Source organism: Pithys albifrons, chromosome 6, assembly GCF_047495875.1.
Source record: "Pithys albifrons albifrons isolate INPA30051 chromosome 6, PitAlb_v1, whole genome shotgun sequence".
Classification (NCBI taxonomy): domain Eukaryota; kingdom Metazoa; phylum Chordata; class Aves; order Passeriformes; family Thamnophilidae; genus Pithys; species Pithys albifrons.
In genome coordinates this window covers 5,865,158-5,887,435 of record NC_092463.1, presented here as the reverse complement: position 1 = coordinate 5,887,435, position 22,278 = coordinate 5,865,158, and the positions used below count along the sequence as shown (strand labels likewise).

The 22,278-nt window shown below is 42.1% G+C and overlaps 1 protein-coding gene across 3 annotated transcripts in view; it reads right to left on the bottom strand.

Annotated features, from left to right (window-relative positions):
- Positions 1-6,422: 6,422 nt before the first annotated feature.
- Positions 6,423-22,278, bottom strand: part of PPM1A (protein phosphatase, Mg2+/Mn2+ dependent 1A) — a 42,067-nt gene continuing 26,211 nt past the window's right edge. The window contains exon 6 of one of the 3 annotated variants that reach the window (XM_071557316.1): positions 6,423-6,695. In XM_071557316.1, coding sequence (XP_071413417.1) covers positions 6,621-6,695 — 75 coding nt within the window. In that variant the 3' untranslated portion in view covers positions 6,423-6,620. Of the gene's footprint in view, positions 6,696-13,934; positions 21,886-22,278 lie in introns of those variants that run through there. The other 2 variants (XM_071557318.1, XM_071557317.1) reach the window with 2 other exon arrangements.

Below are 22,278 nucleotides of genomic sequence, written 5' to 3'. Positions count from 1 at the left end.
TAAAGGTTTTTTCCCAACTTCATGACTCTATGATTCTATGGGCATTGCTAAAAATGACTGCTGGAAAAATGAACTTTGAATATCATTATGTGAATTCATAAAATTACTGCACTGGTTGCCTTAATGGTTGGATCATGTTACTCCTAACTGAATAATTTCTCAAGCTGTTCTCTTGCTAATGTTTATAATTACTCGCAGTTCAGATAAGTCCAAAGGTAACAAAATAACATCCATCCCAATTTTTTTCCTTTTTTTTGTTTTTCCTCTCCAAAGACGAGGTCTTTTAAAGGTCACATCTTGACAGAATTCCCCTTTTTACCCCCCTGTTGTGCTAAAGCAGATCAGCATTATTGACCTTGACAACAATGCCTGAAAGGTTTAGTGACAATCTCTTCTGTATCAGCGAGCACACAAAGCTGCTGTTCTGGGCTGGGGCATTCTCGACGCGGCAGAATCGGCTGCTCCTGACAAGGCACGGGGTAAAAAGATTTAATGTCTCCATGTGAACGTGAATCGGATCGTCCCCTCCTGCCATGAGATCCGCAGCCCCAGGGGGAGCCCTGCTCGGCGCTGTGATGCTGCATTAGCCACTTGTGGTGGCTGCGCGAAGAAACAGAGCATGACAAGAGCTAAATAACATCGGGGGCGTGGAAATGCCCAGGTTTCCCCAGCCCCTCCGCATCGCCAGACTTTTAAAAATGTGAAAAGCAACAAAATGCTTTTAAGAGGGCTTATTTTTCTTTTGGAACCACTCTTTTTTTTTTTTTTAAGTCTGCTTTGTGGAGGTGGATGTGTCAGGATGATAAGGCAGCCACGGGTGGCGAAGCAGCTGATCCGCTCACGTTGAGCTGCTCTTGGGTCTCAAAGGCACCAGTGCTCAGCCTGTGGATGCTCCTACACCTGCTCTGGGGCAACAAGTTCCTCCCACTGAATCCTTGTCCTCCAAATTCTTTTCTTCACTGGTGCCCACTCCAAAGTAATCCACAAAAGTAGAGCTGAAAATCTGCATTTGGTGAAACTCTGGCCCAAATGAATGTGCTGGTGGTGTCAGTGGGGACAGGATTTCACTTGTTTAGTCAGAAACAGGTTTTGCCAGAATCCTGAGTCTTTCCCCTTGAGTTATGGTGATTACTGGGGAAAAGGGGAAGGGAGAGCTGAGAACTGTAATACAGATAAAGGGATGAATAAAGAAATCATGCAGTGGGAAAGTGTACACTGACTATTGTTATTCTGATGGTTTATAGCAAAATGTGGTGAAAAAGGTACATGAAGAAAAAAAGACAAGATAGAAATTAGGGATTTTATTTGAGTTTATATTTCTCTCATTTAAGGGCATATAAATAATCTTTCCTAAAGGGCTGAGTTACCTCCCATCCCTAATCTTATCTCCACAGTGCCTGTTCTATCATGCTCATTTCAGGGTCAAAAAAATTCACCTGGAAAAGCATCAACACAGCAGATTTCCCCAAGCCCAAGCAGGGAGACTTGTTTACCAGCCCTTTCACTACTCCACCACTGGGAAGCCAACCAAAACTTTGTGTATTTGGCCTCAGGATGTCTTTCCCTGTATTACTGTGTTTAGAAGTAGCATGAAGTGTTCTAACAACTCTTCATGATCTCTTCTGGAAACACAGGAATGTTGTCCAAGGAACAATAGCTTATGTTTCTGTCCATGTATAATTCAATTGGTATGGCTGAAAACAACATTTGGAAAGAAGAGGGGTAGTTCATTGCAGTACAAGTCCCAGGACTGGGGTAGAGGTCCCTCATTGTCCAGGGGAGGCCACAAATGTGATCCAAGGGCTGGAGCACCTCTGTTATGGAGACAGGCTGAGAGAGGTGTGGTGGTTCAGCTTGGAGAAGGGTCCAGAGAGACCTTAGAGCCCCTTCCAGCACCTACAGGGGCTCCAAGAGAACTGGAGAGCGTCATGGAGGGACAGGACAAGGGGGAATGGCTTTAACCTGACAGAAGCAGGGTTAGATTAGATATGGGAAGAAATTCTGCCCTGTGAGGGTAAGGAAGTCCTGGCACAGGTTGCCCAGAGAAGCTGTGGCTGCCCCATCCCTGGAAGTGTCCAAGGCCAGGTTGGATGGGGCTTGGAGAAACTTGGGATAGTGAAAGGTGTCCCTGCCTGTGTCAGGGGGGTTGGAGCTGGATGACAGAATCACAGGATGCTTTGGGTTGAAAGAGACCTAAGAGCTCATCTTGCTTTAACCCTCTGCCATGGGCAGGGACACCTTCCATGAGACCAGGTTACTCCAAGCCCCATTCAGCCTGGCCTGGAACACTCCCAGGGATGGAGCAGCTACAGCTTCTTGGGGCAACCTGTGCCAATGCCTCTTTAACATCCCTTCCAACCCAAGCTATTCCATAACTCTGTGATTCTTCCCACCTATGTTGGGACAAGGGATGGAACTGTGATGAATGTTTTCTTGTCTGTGCACACATTACCAAGCCCCAGTGTTTATGCAGAGACCCCTGGAAATCCCATCCTCATTTCCTTCTCAAAAGAAAGAGCACAGTGTTACTCTCCCAATAAAATGTATTTCTCTATTTCATGTTTCACCCATATGAGCTGGTTTGATTCCTGCAGTGGCAGAAAGCACAGAGAATTGCCAACAGAGAGCTTTGATCATCGTAAACTCAGCTGCATCACACATCTCTGGCAAGCCAAGGACCACCACCATCACTTACAGCACTAATTCAGTGCCACAGAGTTGCTGGAGGTCCAAGAAATCCAGCTTGGATGGCTGGTAAAACAAATTCCTGCTTCAGTCCTTTTAAAGGTAGTTTGCAAATCAACAGGGTCTTGAAAAAAACAAAGACAAAGGTTATTTGAGCCACCATGGGATTCCTTTCCTGAGGCAGCCCCTGCCTCCAGGTGTTGCTCTGGGACTGAGAACAAAAGGAGAAGGTAGCAGAGGATGAATAAAACCCCCCAAAAGTCAAGGAAAGAATGAAGAGGAAAAGATTATTCATTCCATCACCTGCAGATTCCTGAGCAGGGCATTTGTTCTTCCCGAATGAAAAGTCCCTCCTTTGCCATCCACAACAATCACCTGGCCTTTCCCTTGCCTTCAGCCCTTTCCCCCCATTTCAAGCATGTAATTATTGACACCAGGTGCTTTGCTTCAGTCCATCTCTGGTGATGTCCCCATTCACAAGTAAAGGATTGTAATTTGCCAGCCTCCACCGAAGTTCCTTTGTCCGGGCCTCCTTCCTCGGGTGTAACATTACACTGACAAGCGGCACAGCACAATGGGAAGGGAAATAGAATTTACTGGGGGAACAAAGGGTATTAGTGCTCCCTGCCTCTAACCCCAGGTGACTGTGCAGAACCCACTGCAGGGTCTCTGGTGACTGACAGCAGGCCTGGGGGATATCACCACTGCCTGCCCTGAGTGTGGCGGCAGTGGTGGCACAAGAGCTACACCTGCAGCAGCCCACAGCTGCCTGCAATGATGCTGCTTCGTGCCTTTGCTGTGAGTAAACACTGCCAGTCCTATTTAAAGTTTAAATTAATGAAATGTTTTAGCTGGTAGGGCACTCAGTGCTGATAGAGAGTGCTCAGCTCAGACAGAGTTCATCCCCTCCCTTCCCAGCTGCCAGCAGGAGGCTGCCCCATGGCTGGTTGGCTGTCACTGTGTGGTCTGGCCCTTTAGGCTTGGAGTTGCCCCAGGCTTTGCTGATGGCAGCACTGGGGATGAGGGCTGGTAACAGAAGTGCTATGAACACACAGGTCTCGTGGCACCGATGATGCTGTTTCTTTGTTTTGTTGAAGCTCCTGGAATCTGCCTGTTGCACCCACATGGGGCAGGAGCTGTCCCCTTGTGGCCATGAACCCTCCCCAGCCAGGGTTGACCCGACTGGTGCCCCTGGGCTCTGCTGTAAAGCAAATTAACAGTGACAACAGTAATGAGGGAAAAGTAAGAATGATGGTGATTTAGGTTTGCAACTCTTTTGGTTTCATGTGGCAAGCACAGGCATGGATGAACTGGGGGATGAAGGGAGTCTGAGTGCTCCCCCCTTAGCCCTGGCTATACAGCACACATAGAATCACAGAATGGTTTGGCATGGAAGGGATTTGAAAGATCATCTCCAACCCCTCTGCCATGGGCAGGGACACCTTCCACTAGTCCGAGTTGCTCAGGGCCCCCCAGTTCAATCTGGCCAAGCCCCTGCATGCAAGGCTGCTTGCCAGCACAATCCCTTTGCACCTGCCCAAATCAAAGGTGTCGCCTTTCTTTCCCTCCCAGAAAAATCCCCCAAAATATCCCAATGGCCTTAAGCTTGAAAGAGAGTAGGTTTAGATTGGATATTAGGAAGAAATTCTGTGCTGGGCGGATGGTGAGGCCCTGGCACAGGTTGCCCAGAGAAGCTGTGAAAGCCCTGATGCCTTGGATTGCGTTTTCCTGTGAAAAGAGACACACTGAAGACAAGTTAATGGAGAAAGATATAGGGTTTTATTAGAAGAAGCTTCCACGTTCAAACCCAGGGGGTTTGACCCCAGGTCTGACCCTATGGTCAGGAAGTCACAGGGTTTTATACCCCTCACGGACATCCAATCAGAAGTTCCCATTTCTCTCTAATGCCCACCCAAAAGTCCTGCCAATTTGCCCCCTTTGTCATGGGGGGGGTGGGGGGGGTGGGGGGCAGTTAGGCCTTCTCCTGTTGTTTGTCTTCTGTTATCTTGCAGGTAGGTGTCTGCTCAAAACAGCTCGGCCTTCACAAGGCCTGCCAGCTTGTGAGAAAGACATTTTAATATTCAGACTTAAGATCAGGGCAACTTAGCAGAGACTATATGATTCTAAAACCTTCTAAAATTACATTAAATCACATTCTTAGGCATCAGCCCCATCCCTGGGAGTGTTCAAGGCCAGGTTGGATGAGGCTTGGAGCAAACTGGGGTAGTGGAAGGTGTCCCTGCCCATGGCTGTGGGATTGGAAATGAGTGGTCTTTGAGGTCCCTTCCAACCCAAACCATTCTGTGGTTCCATGATTCAGGGGAGGGCAGCAGTACTGAGGTTGCATTCTCTGAGCAGCCCTAAAACAGCAGCTCACAGCAGACTGGGAGAGTAGCACTGCTGCTGGTGGAAGCTTTGCTGAGCTCTGCACAACCCTCTACTAAAGACCCTGCTGCTGCTGCCTGGCTCATCAGTGCCACAGCACTGCTCCCTCTGGCACCAGTGTGCCCACTGCTTGCTCTGGAACACACCAGTCAGGCGCCTTTCTGCTCCTCCTGCAGATGCTTCTGACTCATGCTGATCTACCAAAGATTAGGGAACCCAGCTTTTGAAGTGCTCTGAAACATGTGCTATTAAAGAAAATAAATTAATTGAAGCAACATTGGTCCAAGCCCTATCAAGGCAGAAATCAGACAGAGGCAGGAGGAACATCCTTTATTTCATGGCTTCCTCTGACCCACGGGCTGGAGGAGGACGCGGGCAGATGTTTTTAACAGAGACATTACATCACCCTTTTTTATATTCTCCATCTGTATGAACTTCAAGTGGAGCCAAGCATAATTATTCCTAAAAAAATTAAGGCATGAGCATACTCACAGCACCAAGGTGTAGATCCCAATATGGGAGTCTTCCCAATCTGGCTTCCCTCTGAGGCAAAGGAAGATCTGTCCCTCCTGCCTGTTACCTTCACCTTCTTTCTACAAACCTGCATTACCTGTAATGCTCCCAGGACACCTGGCCATGCTCAAGACCATCTGTGCACTCACTGACACTGGTGTGGGTGAGTTAAAACAAGGAACACCGGAAAATAATTTTCTTGAAGGACTCTTCTCTTCTTGGGCATTTGAAACAAGTCCTAGCCTTGCTATTTGATGCAGTAGGTATTTCTCTCATGAACAAATTATTCTAAATGGGAAAGGAACAGCAGTAAAAAGTAATAAAACTGTCTATCTCTAAGTTGGACTTGATAACAAGCAACTGTAGGCAATGGGCTCACCAGTGGAATGAGGATCCTATTCCATGTGAAGCTCTCAGGAGGCTTTTGCCTGCTCTGCCATGGTTTGCCCAGGCCACCCACAATTTGCCTTAGAGGTTTTCCTCAGCTGCTGAAAAGAGGAGCACTAAACCAGATAAGAGGCAGCACTGCAGCATTCTTGGGAGTTTTTGGGCTCACTTGGATCCCAGATGTGACAACAGCCTGCCTGCTTGTCCCACCCCACTGCCTCGCACTGCCTGGCTCTCTCAAAGAGGATTTTTACATCCCAGGAGCAGAATTGGAAACATCATCCCTGTGGAAACTCTTTGACATCTCTCAGTGAAGGAATTTGCTCAGTAAGAAGCATTGCAGGTGTTGGTTTTCCATATTGCACCACCCTGATTTTTGGAGCACACTGCAACTGCAAATTTTTAATCAGAAAATACACATTTAGCCTGTAGATAAATAGGAGACCACCAGATTTGTATTGTTTATTAATTTTCTATTTATTCAATTCAATATTTCTATTAACTTTTTATTAATTATATTTGGGTTTTTATAAACTTTCTGTTAGTTTTTCTATTTTGATTTTCCGTTTCATTTCCTCTGCTATTTCTTTTCATCATTCTGCATTATAACCAGTTGAGATGAACAGGCAGTTCTGGCTTCTTCCCATTCATTACACAGGATTGTTTTGGTTTTCATTAACTTGTTTCTCTCTTTGCTGCTTTTTATTCTGGAAATCATACTCTGTCTGCAAAGAGAAAGAAAAGGCAAGTACAGAATGCTGACCCTGAAATTTTTGTCCAGTTTTCTTCTGGTGAGATGTCTGGACCTCTACTTCATACTGGCCAGATTTTCTCCTGCTCAGCTCTGCTGCAGCCAGACTTGGTGGCAACATCCCAGATCCAGCATTCACCACTAACCAGGAGAACGAGGCCATCCAGTTCTAGGACATCTCCCTGAGAACAGGCAGACAACTATTTGAAGCACAGGAGGAAAGAGGGTAAGAAAACTTCAGTAGTGACAGCCTGTTTCACAGGCATTTACAAGTCTCATTTATAAACAGGAGATTACTGCAGGAAAATTCAGCGCTCACAGCTGGCTGGAAAAAAATCCTTCAAATATAGTTTCCTTTGACTCTCCCTTCTGCAACAGTTGGGACTTGGTCTGAAATTCAAATTAACTTTCATACCCAGCCTACAATTCCGTTTTGTGCCCCAAAGCAAAATTTCCTGCATAATTGTGTGTATTTAGGTCACTTCTCCATTGTTCGCTTCTGCAAAGAAAATCGCTGATTTGCCAGTGGAGAAAATTCCTAATACACTTTTCAAAAGCACTTTTGCAATTAGAGATTGTGCTCCTAAATGAGACTGGAACGTAGGCTTGGATTTGCTTGGGTAATGTCTTGAGACTTTTTATGCCTGTTTTTGACAGCAGGGACTCCATTTAAATACAGACCATATTTGACATCTATACAGGGCTAGGCTGGTTTGCCAAACTACACTAAAAAGTAGTTGTCCAATTTTCATACTTTGATCAAACATTAACCATAAGTATGCAGTATGTGCAAACATTAATCTAACTAATTAACATTTAATCTAGAGAAATAACACCTTTTGCCATTCTAACATTCTTTTCACTGCAAATTTTCACTACACTTGAGTTGTCTGAACTTCTTTTGTTTCTGAATTTCTGCCACAAGAAGTACTGGGTCAGTATCTTCTGTGTGTCTGACCATGCAGCACCAGCCACATGCATGGACAGGTCTGTACAAACACTTATGCAGGTATCAAATGAAAACAAAACATTCTGATCTGAGTGTAATGAAGAAGAAAGCTCTCCTGAAGGCTCAGTTAATTGGCTGAGATCAAGGATCTCTGCAAAGCAATGCCTGTATCCCTGTACCTTGCAACAAAAAATTCATATTTTTCTCTACATCTTAGAGACCCATGGTCTGCTCTTGTGGCTTTATAAATATTTTTGTGAATGTGCTGCCAGAACAGGTCCAAACATCACGCAAAGGCCCCATCAGGGCTGTACTTGAGGGCAATGACACCAAAGGCTGGGCTTTGGAAAGCCAAGAGCTGATGCTATATGTAGATTTCTGGGCATTAATTAAAAAATCAAATCAAATCCCTAGCACACCCCCCCCCCCCCCCCCCCAGACACTTGCCAGGGACAACAAAGCATGGCAGATCTACCTCAGGATGCTGGGAGAGAGGGGAAAAAGAATCAGGTCAAAGCACACAATATACAAATCCTTGGGATGCCGTAGGGCACAGTATGCAACGACCTCAGCCTGTTTTGAAAATCGATTACAGAAGGCCTTCAGCTGAATGGAGTCAATGACCCTGTGTCTGCATGGCAAAGGAAAACAGCCACATCTTCTCTGAGCTAACACATACGAGGATTCCCAGCCCAAGATCCTCGTGGTGGCAAGGAAAAGGGGACCAGTGGACACAGCCTCTCCCAGCTACTCTTCTTCAGACCAGGGAAGGAAAACATTGGATTTCTTTACATAAAGATTTGACTTCCATGAGACCAAAATAGATGAACTTCAGTTTTCCTCCTCCCCTTTGGAAAAACATCACCAGCTGTGCCAGGGGTCAGGATGTAATAGACAAAGAACATGTGTAATTCAGGAACTACAACTGCCTAATGAAATATATGTCAAAAGAGACAGCTGGCCTGAAGGCTTGGGCTGCCCTGTGCCTTTGTCTTAAGGTTTTCCCCAGCTACAAGTACAGGAGAATCGGGACTGGTGAAATGGAGTGAGTTTTAGATGGTATATCCAGTTGCCTGTGTCTCCCTTTTGCACTTAAGGATTTTTAACTCCTGTCCAGTTACGGGAGTTCTGCTCAGGCAGGGAACGCTGTAACCAACACACAGCAATGATGGGTTTTGGTCACAGGGGGCAGAGCATCCAGGCACAGTAGAGAACCACTGAGTGTGATTTGGGTAGCAAAGAAATGGCAACACTTACACTCATGATTGCACTCAGCAACAGGACAAGGGGGCACGGGCTCAAGCTCTGCCAGGGGAAATTGAAGTTGGAGATCAGAAACAAATTCTTTCCAGGGAGAACAATCAGGCATTGGAATGGGCTGCCCAGAGAGGGGGTGGATTCACCATCCCTGGAGGTTTTTAAACTGAGATTGGCCATGGCACTGAGTGCCATGATCTGGTAAAGGGACTGGAGTTGGACCAAGGGTTGGACTTGATGATCTTGGAGGTCTTTTCCAACCCAATCGATTCTGTAATTCTATGACTCTATGATGATGCTCCCAAGAGACTTAGAAAAATGAGTCTTACTGTGTTACTACTGGGGGAAACAGCTTCTGATTGCTGTTTCCGTCATCCTCACTAGGGTAGGAGAATTAGTAAGTTTTTGGTTCAGTGACATGCATTGAGTCTGCTCACTCCATCAGTGCTTAAAGCACAGAAGATAATGCTAACCATATAAAAACATTTTAAACTGATAAAGATGAACGAATTGTATCAGCAATAGTGAGGGCAGCAGGGACCATCCCCTTGTGCTGGGCACTGATGAGGCCACACATCAAATCCTGGGGTCAGTTTTGGGCCCCTCACTCCAAGAAAGACTTTGAGGTGCTGGAGGGTGTCCAGAGAAGGGCAATAAAGCTTGGGAGGGATCTGGAGCACAAGTCTGATGAGGAGCAGCTGAGGGAGCCAGGGGGGCTCAGCCTGGAGAAAAGGAGGCTCAGGGGGGACCTTCTTGCTCTTTACAACTCCCTGATGGGAGGGTGGAGTCAGGTGGGGGTCAGCCCCTTCTCCCAAGGAACAAGAGACAGATCAAGAGGACATGGCCTCAAGTTGCACCAGGAAAGGTTGAGAGTGGATATTACAGAAAATTTCTGCATGGAATGGCTTGTCAACTACTGGCACAGGTTGCCCTGGGAAGTGGTGGAGTCACCAGCTTGGGGGTATTTAGAAGTGTAGATGTGGTGCTCTGGGACATGGTTTAGTGGTGGCTTGGCAGTGCTGTGGGAATGGTTGGACTTGGTGATCTTAGAGGTCTTTTCCAACATAAATGAGTCTATGATTCAATAAATTGGGAATCTGGTTGGAGACCACTACTTCCCCAAAACTTGTAAACTGGAGCACAGGGATTACATCACTTAAAAACATACACTCTTCAAACCCAGAGAACATGATACACCACCCTCAGTTCACTAGGCTAAGCACATTTTCCAGGAAATGGTGCAAAAGACTTTTGAAGTCAAGCAACACTGAAATGAAAAAAAAAAAATCAAAAAAGGGTCAGAAGTAGCTCCATTAATTTTCCTTGCTCAGCTATGCAGACTGTAAAACTTTATCTTCTGTTGTTTCTCTTCTTTCAGAAAAACCCCATAGCAACAACAGCAAAGGAAATGAATTGCCAGTTCCGTGCCACAAAAACATATGAACAGGCTTACTTTGAAGCACGCAAGAAGCTCCCTGGCTCCAGCTGGGACTGGATGTTCAGCACACGCTGCAGGGCTCTGCCAGTGTGGGATCCACGGAGTGGGAATGGACAAAATGTCTGTCTGTGCATGGCCAGGAAAGCTGAGACAAGGTGTTCACACTCCAGCGTGAATCAGCTGCCTGTGGGAAGGGTTCAGCCTTTCGGCAGCGCACACAAGAGACTCAAACCCTGTTAGAGGGTTTAGCCTGGAGAAAAAGAGGCTCAGGGGAGACCTTATAACTCTCTGCAACTACCTGGAAGGAGGTTGCATCCAGGTAGGGTAGTGTAGAATGAAAATGCATAATATTCCTAATATAAGAAAACGTAGAACATGCACAGGGAAGATGCAAGAGGGAATAAAACAATTCCCAATACTAAGGATTTTCAGGCTTTTACAGAATAGTCTGGCAGCTGCAAAAGAGATGGATAAGGAAGAGAAACCAAAGGGATTGGGTGTATGGGAGAGGTGGCAGAAGGAACGTGCTTCACTGCATGTGAAGCAAGAGCAAGGCACAGGACAAGACCAACTGATCTCTGTATAGGAAACATAAAAACTGGGCTAAAGGTTACAGCTTACCTAGAAACCAGGTGATAAGGTGAGTACAGCCCCTTATCAATTTTAATAGGAAAGCTTTGTATTAGCTATTAGATAATAAAAGCTGGGCTGTGGCCTGGAGCAGGTTTATTCTAGCATTGAACTCATGCCCATGCTGAGGTTTTCAGATTCAGGTACTGAGACCTTTGGCTTAACATCTGAAACAGGGCAAGGTTCAGCCTGTCAGGCTGGCATCTGTCAGTGTTTCCTAATAGAACAGTAAGGTTTTCATACACAAACTCCTGTGAAATTTAAAAGTGTAAAAGCAGAAAGTTAATATATTTCTGTAATTATTTACATTATTTCAATTCATGCCATACATTTAATTGATATTTTCACTAAAGGCCTTCTAAATTAGCCTTCTGCTTTTTTCTTTTCTTCCTGAAACTGGTTCCTGACATCCCACCAGTCTCCAGTTCGTGATTAGGAGTCAACAACAACCAGCTGGGGTGTTGCATCACTTACTTTCCTATTCCAGTTGTATACAGTCTTCTATGACAGCTGAAGGTGAGCATTAACAACCCCCAAATAAAGTATTGTAACAACAGCAAATAAAAAGATCCAAAACCACTCTGAAGTGTGCACTTCAGGATTCTTATGGGATGGAGTAAAGCATCATCAGGATTAAAACTGATTTCAATGATGGTGTCACTTCATACTCTTCAGGTAACAAACTCCTCCTATACCCATGATGGGACTGAGCACCACAAAAATAAATCACTCTTGTAAAGAAATACTTCAAAAGACTTCTGATATTTTGGAAAAGGTAATTTGGATAAGCAGGAAATGCTGGGAGAAAAAAAGCACAAAAGACAGAGAGGACAGGCTTGTCCAAATATCCTATTCCTCCTGTCTGGATCTTAGTCTAGGGACTCCACAGGTTATTTTGAAAACAGACGAGAAAATCTTTTATTTAAAAGCCTTTAAAAATTATTTTGTATTGCATGCGTGTAGTAGACTCTGAATTATTTTGTTACCTTCTGATAGTTCATGGGACAGGATTCAAATTTCAGGGGAAGGTGACTGTTCTTACCAAGTTATATTTGGTGTTTGTGAGCCAGCAGCAAACTCTGACCTCCTATTTCAGAGCAAAGGGGAAGACCCACGATGCAGCTTCAGCAAGATGGGATTTCCAAGAGAGAATCAGCAGGACACTGGACAGTGTCACAGACACTTCCACTACTAAGGAGTAGAAGTAAGGGCATGAAAACACATAGAGCTAATTGCATTTACTTCATATCTGTTCTACTGAATAAATAAACTCCCAGTTTCAAATGTCTGTTCAGCAAACCCTTAATCCAGACAAGTCCAAGTGGTAGGTCATGAAGTTTTCAGTCCCGTTTAAAAGGATCAGAAACCTCCAGCAAATATCTTCTTAAAGTAGGGCATGCACCCCAGAAAAAGTTGCTAATTGGGAAAGGAAAATAAATCTCTTCCACAGCTGTAGCTGCTAAATAGGACTTTTGCAAGGCTGCAGATAATTTTAAGCTCTCCCACTTCCAGTACATTGAAAAGTTTGCACTAAAATTGGTCAGTAAAAATCGACCTCATCAGTATCTGAATTCTTGCTATACTGATGAAGTCCCAGTCCTGCAAGCTCACAAAGGAGAGCCAAGCATTGAGTTTTCCAACTCCCAAAGCCTCTCATGTGTATTTGCAGGGATAATTGTCTTGGTTAGTTCCATCATAAAATCCTTAAAGTTGGAAAAGGCCTCTAAGATCATCGAGTCAAACTTTCAGGAATTGTAAACAATTCTTCCTGCTACTCTTGGCCAAATTCACCTTTGTTCCTTCAGAACAGATTAGACTAATCTCATATTTTTAAAAATTGCCAAAAACTAAAATGAGTTAAATTATTTAACTGGGCTTCAGGGTTCTGTCTCTTTTAAAATAACTCACATAAACGTAAGATGAATAAATTCAGCCATAAAGAACATCTGCAGTTACCTTAATATTTCTATTTAAACTGCTGTGATGACATTCAAATTTATTATTACATGTCAAGATAAAAAAAACCAGTTACATGAACCAATGATGCAAGAGGTGTATTAGTCTTTGTCTTTGGGGGAAAATACACTAAAATGTAAATTTTCAGTGAGATGGGATAAAACACTCTTTTTATAAATGCTAAGCTAGAAAACAAAGGGATATACGTTGTCTCTTATGTTTGCTCCATTAATGTGAACCAGGGCTAATAGTCAATCTTATCATACCAATTTCAGGTTTTTAATCCACAGAAAATATTCCTTCCTTCTGTGAGACAATTCAGTAGTTCTGATTTTTAATCCTTAAAGGGATGGGGCTGAATATTTAAGATCTTTTAAAAGACAAGTTTGCTCCAGGTCACAGGTGACAGAATCTCTTCCTGCCCCTCCCCAGGTTTAATTAATTTAGTCCATGCCAAAATCCTTCCAGCTCTCTGCTGTCTATAAAGATTTTCATGGAAGATAATTTTAAGCCAGTATTTACTCTATGAATCATAGGGGCTAAACCCAGTGTAAATATTTATTTTAGCCTTTAGCATCCTTAAATTCTTAGAAATTACAGTATAAAGGTCTAGCTTGTATTTGTCAATACTGAATCTGAATCAGGGCAGAAGTTGGAAATTTTGCTCCTGTGTGATGTGGCTTTCCAAGAGTTGGGCATCCTACTCAATCCCCAAGTCTCTTGAAAACCCCAGACCAGGTGAGGAACTCCAGGGCTGAAGCCAAGCACATCCTGCTTCATGTGGGAATTTCAAAATGTAAAGCAAAAAACAATGAAAATGAGGAGTTTTATTTTACTAAGAGTGATCAAAATAAGCCCCCAATACTCCCTTTTAATTCAATTTGCTTGAACCAGAAAGCTGGAGGAGGCCTGATAAGTCTGTAAATCAGGGACAATAAATGTGGGAACAGTTTGTAGCATCGCACTCAAATAGACACACATGATGTAATTGCCTGTTTTATTTAGTGGAATCACTTTTGTAGATTAGAAATATTTCCAATTCCCGTTTACTCCAATGCAAACCTCCACCATCGACAGGCGAAACGCAGTTTTGTTCAACTGATTCCAAACCAAAAAAATAAAGGAAAAAAAAAGTACAATCTCAAAAGTTAAGTTAGAAACTAAGTTCACACATTTTCTTTGGGACCAGGAATCTGTACATAGTACAAAATATACATTTATTGAACTTTCTGTAAACACACAGTTTGAATTGTGTAAAACTGTAAATAGTGGGTGAACTACGTGGAGAATAATTTATTATATATTGTTATACATTCTACTTAAGGAAAATAGTTATGCTCTTGTATATTACTCTGTTAAATTTATAAATTCCATAATGAAGCTGTGTAATCTGCAAACATGCTTTTCAAGCTTAAATCTCTCCATTCGTAACACACATTTATACAGGTCATCAATGAAAAAAGTTACACTTTCCACAAAATAGATATAAAGAGGTCATGAATTTTCTAAAAAGACAGGCACAGCATGTCACTACAAACAAGACTCTTATGACACGATGTGGAGTCAATTCTGTGAGAAGACAGGTGAAAACTCTCTAATTCAGCATGTTTGTATGTGGTCTTAGTAACAAGACAGACGCCAAAACCCCAAAAATCTCTGTTTATAAAGATTTATATAAAATAGCCGGTCCTGGAACTCAAATCTCACACTTTTCAGCATTCCCTGCCTTAGGAGAACCTTGGGTTTTGTCTCATATTAACTCTTCCTCACTAGTAATTTAGTTTTCTGAGCACTGAACCACCTGGCACCATTGGCCAAGAATATTTGCAGAATTCAGCACTTTCTGCAAAAACAAGATTCCTGGCACCAAAGAGTTAGATCTGGTTCTGAAATGCAACTGAACTCTTGGTACCCAAGGTCATTGCAAATGACACCCTCAGCATTAACAGGCTGGGAAATCCCAACTCCCAGCACCCAAAGGCTGCAGGGCATTAACCCACAGAATGTGGGGCAACAGGTTCTGCAGCATCTCCTGTGCTGGGGACTCCGGGGTGTCAGGCCCACTTCCCAATTTAAGTGGCTGGAAATTTCAAATGGCAGCAGACTTGTCAGTCTGGCATCACTCAGAAACAATAAAAAGTTCCCCTGTTAACACTGTTAAAGATCCTTTTGTAGAATGGTTCATAGAATGCTCTGAGTTGGAAGGGACCTTAAAGATCATCCAGTTCCAACATTTTTGTAGGTCCATCACTGGACATGGAAATAATGCTATGCAAATTCAGCACATTTATTCCTACATTTTTAGGGTCTCACTGTTCTTCTATTCCAGGCAACCCATTTTGGGTTTCATCCTTTTATTTATTTAGAGCTAAAAGCATTTCATTAAAGACCAAACTTCCTAAACTCTGCACTTCTGAGGTTTTAAAAGAAAAAAAAAACTTAAATGTTTAAAGACTTAATGAAATTATCTCAAATTAATCTAAGATTTTGTTTTAAGATCACCACCTTCTTCCCTTTGGTTCTGAAAAACTTTTTCAAAACCTAAACTGGATAAAGCTTACATTTATTTTTCATTCCAAGAGAAGTGGGACAGTTAAGGCTCCAACAACACATGTGCAAACTTTCTGTGTTGTGAGCAAAACTCCATCAATGTCAGCAGAATGTAAAGTTAAGTTCATGCCTGAATTTGCCAAGCCTATTTTAGTCTAATTTTCCCTTGTAGTGTGAACAAAAATGCTGTGCCTCTGATCTGAATCCTCAAAAAATTAAATTGGCTACCTCATATTAGCACTGCACAGAATGGGTGGAATTCAGTAACACAGGTGAAATTAAACTCTGCACCTTAGTCTGTAAGAATCAATAGAAATATATAATGTTTTATGACCTCACATGTTTCCTCATTTGTCTTAAAGATATTTCTAAAAATATGCAATAGTGGCATCTCCTTCAGCTGCAGAGGCCTCCTGACAACACAGGTGGAGAATCCTGTCCCCACTTCAGCTGTGGAAACCCCACACTCCCACCAGCTCTCCAGAGCCACCAGTTAATGGCAGCCCAAAGGAATTTCAGCAGTGGCTCAGGGTTCCTGAGCACGCTGAGAAGTGCAGATGTCGCGTTCCTAAAGGAAAATGGCACCACCTGACACAGCACCCACCTTTAAAAATAAGTGGCTGCTTACACAGTAGTAAGGACCATTGGTTTTATTCTTCCTATTTTGAGGAGAGAAAAACAAAAAAGAAAAAGAACAAAGCAGATGCCCAGTAATACTTTAAAAAGCATTTGGGCAGGAGTCAGTACAAGTTACGTGTAAAACTCTGGCTAGGCATAAACCAATATATAATCGAGAAATCTGACCTGTCATCCCACCTCCACTGAAGTTCTGACACTTTCAGAGCAGAATGATTTCCTTAATTCTATAAAAGGCATTTTTAAAGTGAAGCCCACTTTCCCAACTTTTGTGGTTGCAAAAGTCAGGGGTTTCGTGGTCATTGCATTTAAAGCAAGCCTCTCCCAAAATGCTAAGACATTGTGATCTCTCCTGCTCCTTTAGCTTGGAAGCAAAGACTTAAGAAGTGACTACATGTGGAGGGAAAAACCAGATCTGGTTTACTGCTATTCAAAAGGAACATCAAATGAAAACACAGATAAAGCAAGGAATCTACATAAAGCCCAAGTCAATTACAGGTCAACAACTCTGACATAATGAGAAGATTAAAGCTCAGGATGCTTTTTTCCACATATTAGGCAAATAGTAGAAATATTTGTCATTCTTCTGGAAACAAGTTTTAAAGGGGAGACAATGTAAACTCAACTTTCAGTATGTCTATTTTGTTTTCTACTTGAATGGATTTAGTGGTCCATGAGAATGAAGACAAGTTACAAGTTTTCCTACAGTTTCCTGAACTCCTGTGAACACGTGCCATGGCCCAGGTGACTGCTACCTCATTTACAAAGCAACATAATTAAGGAAAATAAGGCTAAAGAGCATTTCAGATGTTCACACCTGCATCTGCAAAGACCTGCAGAATATGCAAGCACTCCTCAGAAGGAGCTCCCCAAGAGTGGATTTTCTGATCAGTATTTCACACAGGTCAGTCAAAATTACTTAGTCCCAGAGTGGTACTTCTAAATTTTGCTTTTTTTTTAGTTTATGGCAGGAATCATATTCGTTTTATGTGCTACAGCATGCTAGAAATTCATGCCTGGAGCCTCCTTTTACCACTTAGAAGAGTTAAAAACCCTCTCCAGCCAAACGGAGAGTTTATACCCTGAGCTGGTCTGTAAAGGCTCAGGTATGGTGACCTCAGACACAGGCAGTGGTAGGAACAAGGAGCCACACTCCTTATCTAGGAGACATTGTGTTCACATCTTGTGAAGCTTGGCACAGAGTAACAATTAATCTTCTACAGAAGAATGTCAGGTACAGCTCTGTAGCTCTACAGTTTTGCAGTTTCTGAACCTATGCAAGGTACATCAGGTTTGTATTAAACACTGTCTCTGCCAAAGGATGAGGAAAAGGGCACTGTTTTCCTAAAGGTTTGCCCCTTTCAGACATGGCAAAGTTTAAATATCAAGAAATTTAAATACACCAAGTCATTTGTGCATGAAAGCAATTCAGGAAGGTGCTGGTAGAAACAAAGGTGAACATCTCAGTATGATGAAATAGGGTAAACTGTAACAACCATATCATTAACCTAATTGTGGCAGACATGCTGTCTGTCCCACAGGACAGAGCTACACACCCCTAGAGAACACTGAGTTTGTCAGCAAAGAACTCAGAAGGCATTAAGACCAAAGTTTGATGATTCCAGTTTTAAGAAAAAGAACCTTCACTGAAGCAAAATGTCTGTCCTAAGTACAGAGTGGGGAAAGATCTGCAAAAGCTTCGATACTCCTCCACAGGCCATCATTTATCTGGGTGTGGTTTCCCAAACCACGGCAGGACGGGTGGTGCACCCATTCCTTTGCTCCTGGCCCTGTCTCCCCACTCTCCATCTTGCCCTGGCACCAGCACCCCCTCACCTGGATTATCAACTCACCCAGCTGAAGAGGACAGGGCTTTTCTTTGTCCTAACTCCTTGCTCATGGAAGGACAATACTGGCACAAAAAAGGCAGTAGCGACAAACTTGGACCAATAGCTTAGCTTTGATGTAAGTTGATCATGAAACCATATCCTTAGTTCATACCTTACTATAAATGGAATGCAGTAGGAAGTCCATCCTATCCCAATGCATCAAAATAAGATGGGATTCTTATCAGGGAATCAATTGAAGTGAAAGCTGTTCCCTAGTTTTGTTAAGTTTCCAATTCTTGAACTGAGCAAAACAGCTCAGACCTATATAGTTGAGACAGCACCAGATTCACAATAAATAACGTAATGGACATTGAAGTCAGTTTATTACAAGAAAATGTTAAAATACCAGTGCTGGCACCTGCACAGACTCTCAAAGTTAAGTGCTACCATTACTCATCTGCTGCTCAGTATTCAGCAGGCATCTCTCAGGTGTGATACAGCCAAGTATTAGTGCAGTTCAGTGACAAGCAGATGGAATTCCTCTCTCTGATTCTTGCCCAGAGTTCAAGGCATGATGGCTGTGCATCAAGGTCATGGTGGTGCTGCTCCTGGGCCAGGTGAGAGCAAGCCCAGCTGAAAGGCTCTGGCTTTGTAACTCACTGGGACCTGCTGATTTCTGCCCTACTGCATGTTCTGGGGACTCTACTGATAAAAGGGATTTACAAAGCCTTGCAAACTTAGGACCCCGATTAATGTCATGGCATTTAGTTCATCCAACACTGGTTTAAAACACATTTTAGAAGCCTCTGTCTTGAACATATTTCAATGCTGAATTAGTGAGAATTATCTGAAACAGCTGTCCATAAAGCAGTACAGGTATTCTCCCAGAACGATCAGCGAAACATTTAATCTGACTACAACAAAACTCACAGAAACTGAAGCCAGTGAAGCTGTCAAATGTAGAAGGAAAACAAAGTTGCATGGCATATGAAGCGAAGTAGCTTTACAAATGTCATTTCCTTTTAAAAACAAGCAACTTGGGACCATCCTATTTGAACACGTATTTAAAAATACATCTTTTTACATCACACAATTTTCATTTTCGTCACACAGGAATCCTTTTCCAAGAGGGAAATAAATAGCACACAATAGTTCAAAATAAAAATTGCTGCCTTGCCCCTGAGGTGCTAATGTTTTTAGCATTTAAAAAAAAGTTTCTGGTGCAAGAAGGAGATGCACAAAGGTGCAAAAGTGCCTTTTTTTCTTTTCAGAGCAGTGAAAAGTACAGCTTGCCTCTTCTCTAGGATGCTTTATATACTTAACTCGCATACTCTGTAATCAAAATCTGTATTTAAAATGGCAGTGTTTATGCACACATAACAATTCAGTGCTCTGACCTCATCAATCGCTGAACGTAGGTGGGAGAGAGAAAGACCTGAAAGGGCTTTCTTCCACTACCCTCAAACCTACTCACATCGCCTGTAGCAACAGCAGAATTATTTCCTTTCTAACCTTTAGGAGACCCCCTCAGAAGAGGCTTCAAATATCTCCTTTGTCACTGAGACAGTTTAAGTGATTATGGTTTGAAGTATGGCTTTTCACACCACAGTTTTGCTTCCAACTCTTAAAAGTTTAAAACTCAAAGGTTCCACAGTCCAGTTCAAGGTTTTGCAGTTTCCAAAACTAAACTTTAGTCTCTGTGAAAAGGGACAGAACTTTGTCTGCCTAGTCCTAAATTAAGTTTAGCTTTTTGCATTAATACGCCACGTATTATTAAATATGCTTGTTAATTAGGTGCCTGTGAAGCTATAACTTAACATTATTATAGTTGTGCACTCTACAACAAAATTAGACATTTTAAGCATTTATTCATAGGTAGGTAAGGAACTGGTTCTTTAAGCAAAAATTGCTATAAATTTATAAATACAAATAGTGCTTATGTTTTCTTCATTCATGCTTGAACAGATTACAAACTGAATACAATGAAGTTACGTTTAAGCACCCCACATAGACAAGAGGGATAAAAGAAAAGTTTGCTGGTATATACTATACTTAGTTCCAAGACACTATAAGTTACTTTTTCACTGTTCAGTGTTCCCTAACTCTCCATTAGTTTTAAGGCTATATATACAAATATGTATATGTCAAAGTTAGGGAAAGACAAATATAGCAAAATGCATTGTACTACATTTTCCTATCAAAAGTAATTATACACCAAGTTTTGATTCTGTTTAACTGCAGTAAATGTTACAATCTACTTGTTTTACTGATTTTCCTTTTGGGGAATCTGCCTACTAAATGAGCAAACTACATATTAAATACAATATTCTCAACCAAAAAGACAATACAAGGTGCACAAAACAGCAGTTTTGCAAACACGACTGACTCGAAAACTTAATTTTTGTATGCTCAATGGGAGAAAGCTAAGCTTAAATCAAATTAGTTTATTACCTTATAAAATTTTAAATTAGAATTTTAAACAACGAACAGTTAAATATTGTCAACATGCTATACCTCAAATCACAAGTACTGTTTAACCACTAGTCTCTCATTCTAAGTAAGTGGGTCAATTAAAAACACACACCATAAAATGTTAAAGATTGTCAGGCTTTGACAAATGTATTTTTATCAAACAGTAGGCAAATTCAAACCAATGCACATCTTCAGTGGGGGGGTGGGGTGGGGGGAACAACATCAAAAAGCCTGAAAAAACCCACACTTGTAAAAAATAGGGTAAAGGATTAATCCCACATCATCCTCTAGCATATGGCTATGTCTTGGGCAATAATCAAAGTCCTTCCCATTTTAAAAATGGGCTACCAATTAATAAAAATAGTCTTCCACAAGTAAAATATCATTTACAATGGCACTGACATTTTAAAAGGCAGGAAAAAAGGAATTACACATTTATGGGGAAATGTCTTGTTTGTTAAATCAAGCTTTATTGATAAAATGGAATTCAGAGTATTTTACTTGGAACAGCAGCAGACCCAGCCAATCAGGATTGTAAAAATGCTGCAGACTCCTACGTACGTAGAAAGCTGCCTGTTCATGCTCAGTGATTAGTACTTTCAGGTGAGGGTTAATGAAAAAGAGGTGCAAAGAATCAAGGCATTCTAATCCCAAGATTCGTACGAATATGGTACTATTAACAGGGCATTTCATTCCCACTGAACTCAAAATCACAAATCCCTCCAACTCAACGTGAGAGCAGGAGTGCATCCAAGAAAATGATATACATTTGTTGAAGAATGTGCACTACTCTTAAGTTATTTTTCCATCGCCAAGCAAAATTCACACACTGTAATTTCTGGTAAGTTGCCCACGAGTTCAGCTTTCATATAAACCAAAAAGTTCTCTTTACAGTTTTGTGCACCTCCTGAGCACCTAGCTGGCTAGGCTGCTGCTCCTTGCAATCCACAACCACAACATGAATTTAAAAGGGATATATATTGTTGCATCACACAAGCCAAAACATTTCTTCTAATCTTTATAGTGATTTAAAGCGGTTCATAATTAAATATGAGCATTTTGTACAAAGACAATTGCACTTTACAAAAACAAAATCATACAACATAAATTGCTGGAGTCTGATTTACAACATGAATTACGGTTTGAAATCACGTTTACAGAAGTCTGTTTTACAAAAAAGATCAGTTCCTGGGCTAGGTGTTGTACTGCTGTAGTCACTCTCACCAACACATCATATTCCCTTCTTTAATTAAGGTTGAGGATGGATGTTAAGAAGGGTCACTGAGGTTGGGCTGCACTTTCATTTGCAGGATGAAAGGTGAACTCCACAGCTAGATGAGCAGTTTTACCACATATCATCAGTTGAGGCAGAATCCTTAAAGAAAAAAGAAGGAACCCTTTAAAGTCTGGAGTGCCCATTGTTGCAGCAGTTTCTGGATAATCCAGACTGAAAAGGGTGAAGACTTAAATCATTTCATGAGTCTTGTTTTCTCTCCCCTTTCAGAAACAGCATTTAAGAAGTACCTAAAAACCCACATATTCTTAACTGAAGAAGCATCACAACCAAGACATTTCAAAATCTGACCAAGTGTTTTAACAATCCTCAAAATAATGTCCCAGGAACATTACTAAAAAAGCATTTCCAGAGTAGTCAGAAGTAATACAAAAGGGATACAGCCAGTAAACAGATGTGATAAAAGAGCAGGATGTGCCTCGTGACACGTGTTACCACCATTGTCACCCTTTGTGTTCTCAGCCCTCCCTCACTGCATGGGAAGATACAGACATCAACTGTCACCCTGTTAGAATTCAGATCTATTTTAACACTTATAATTTAAGG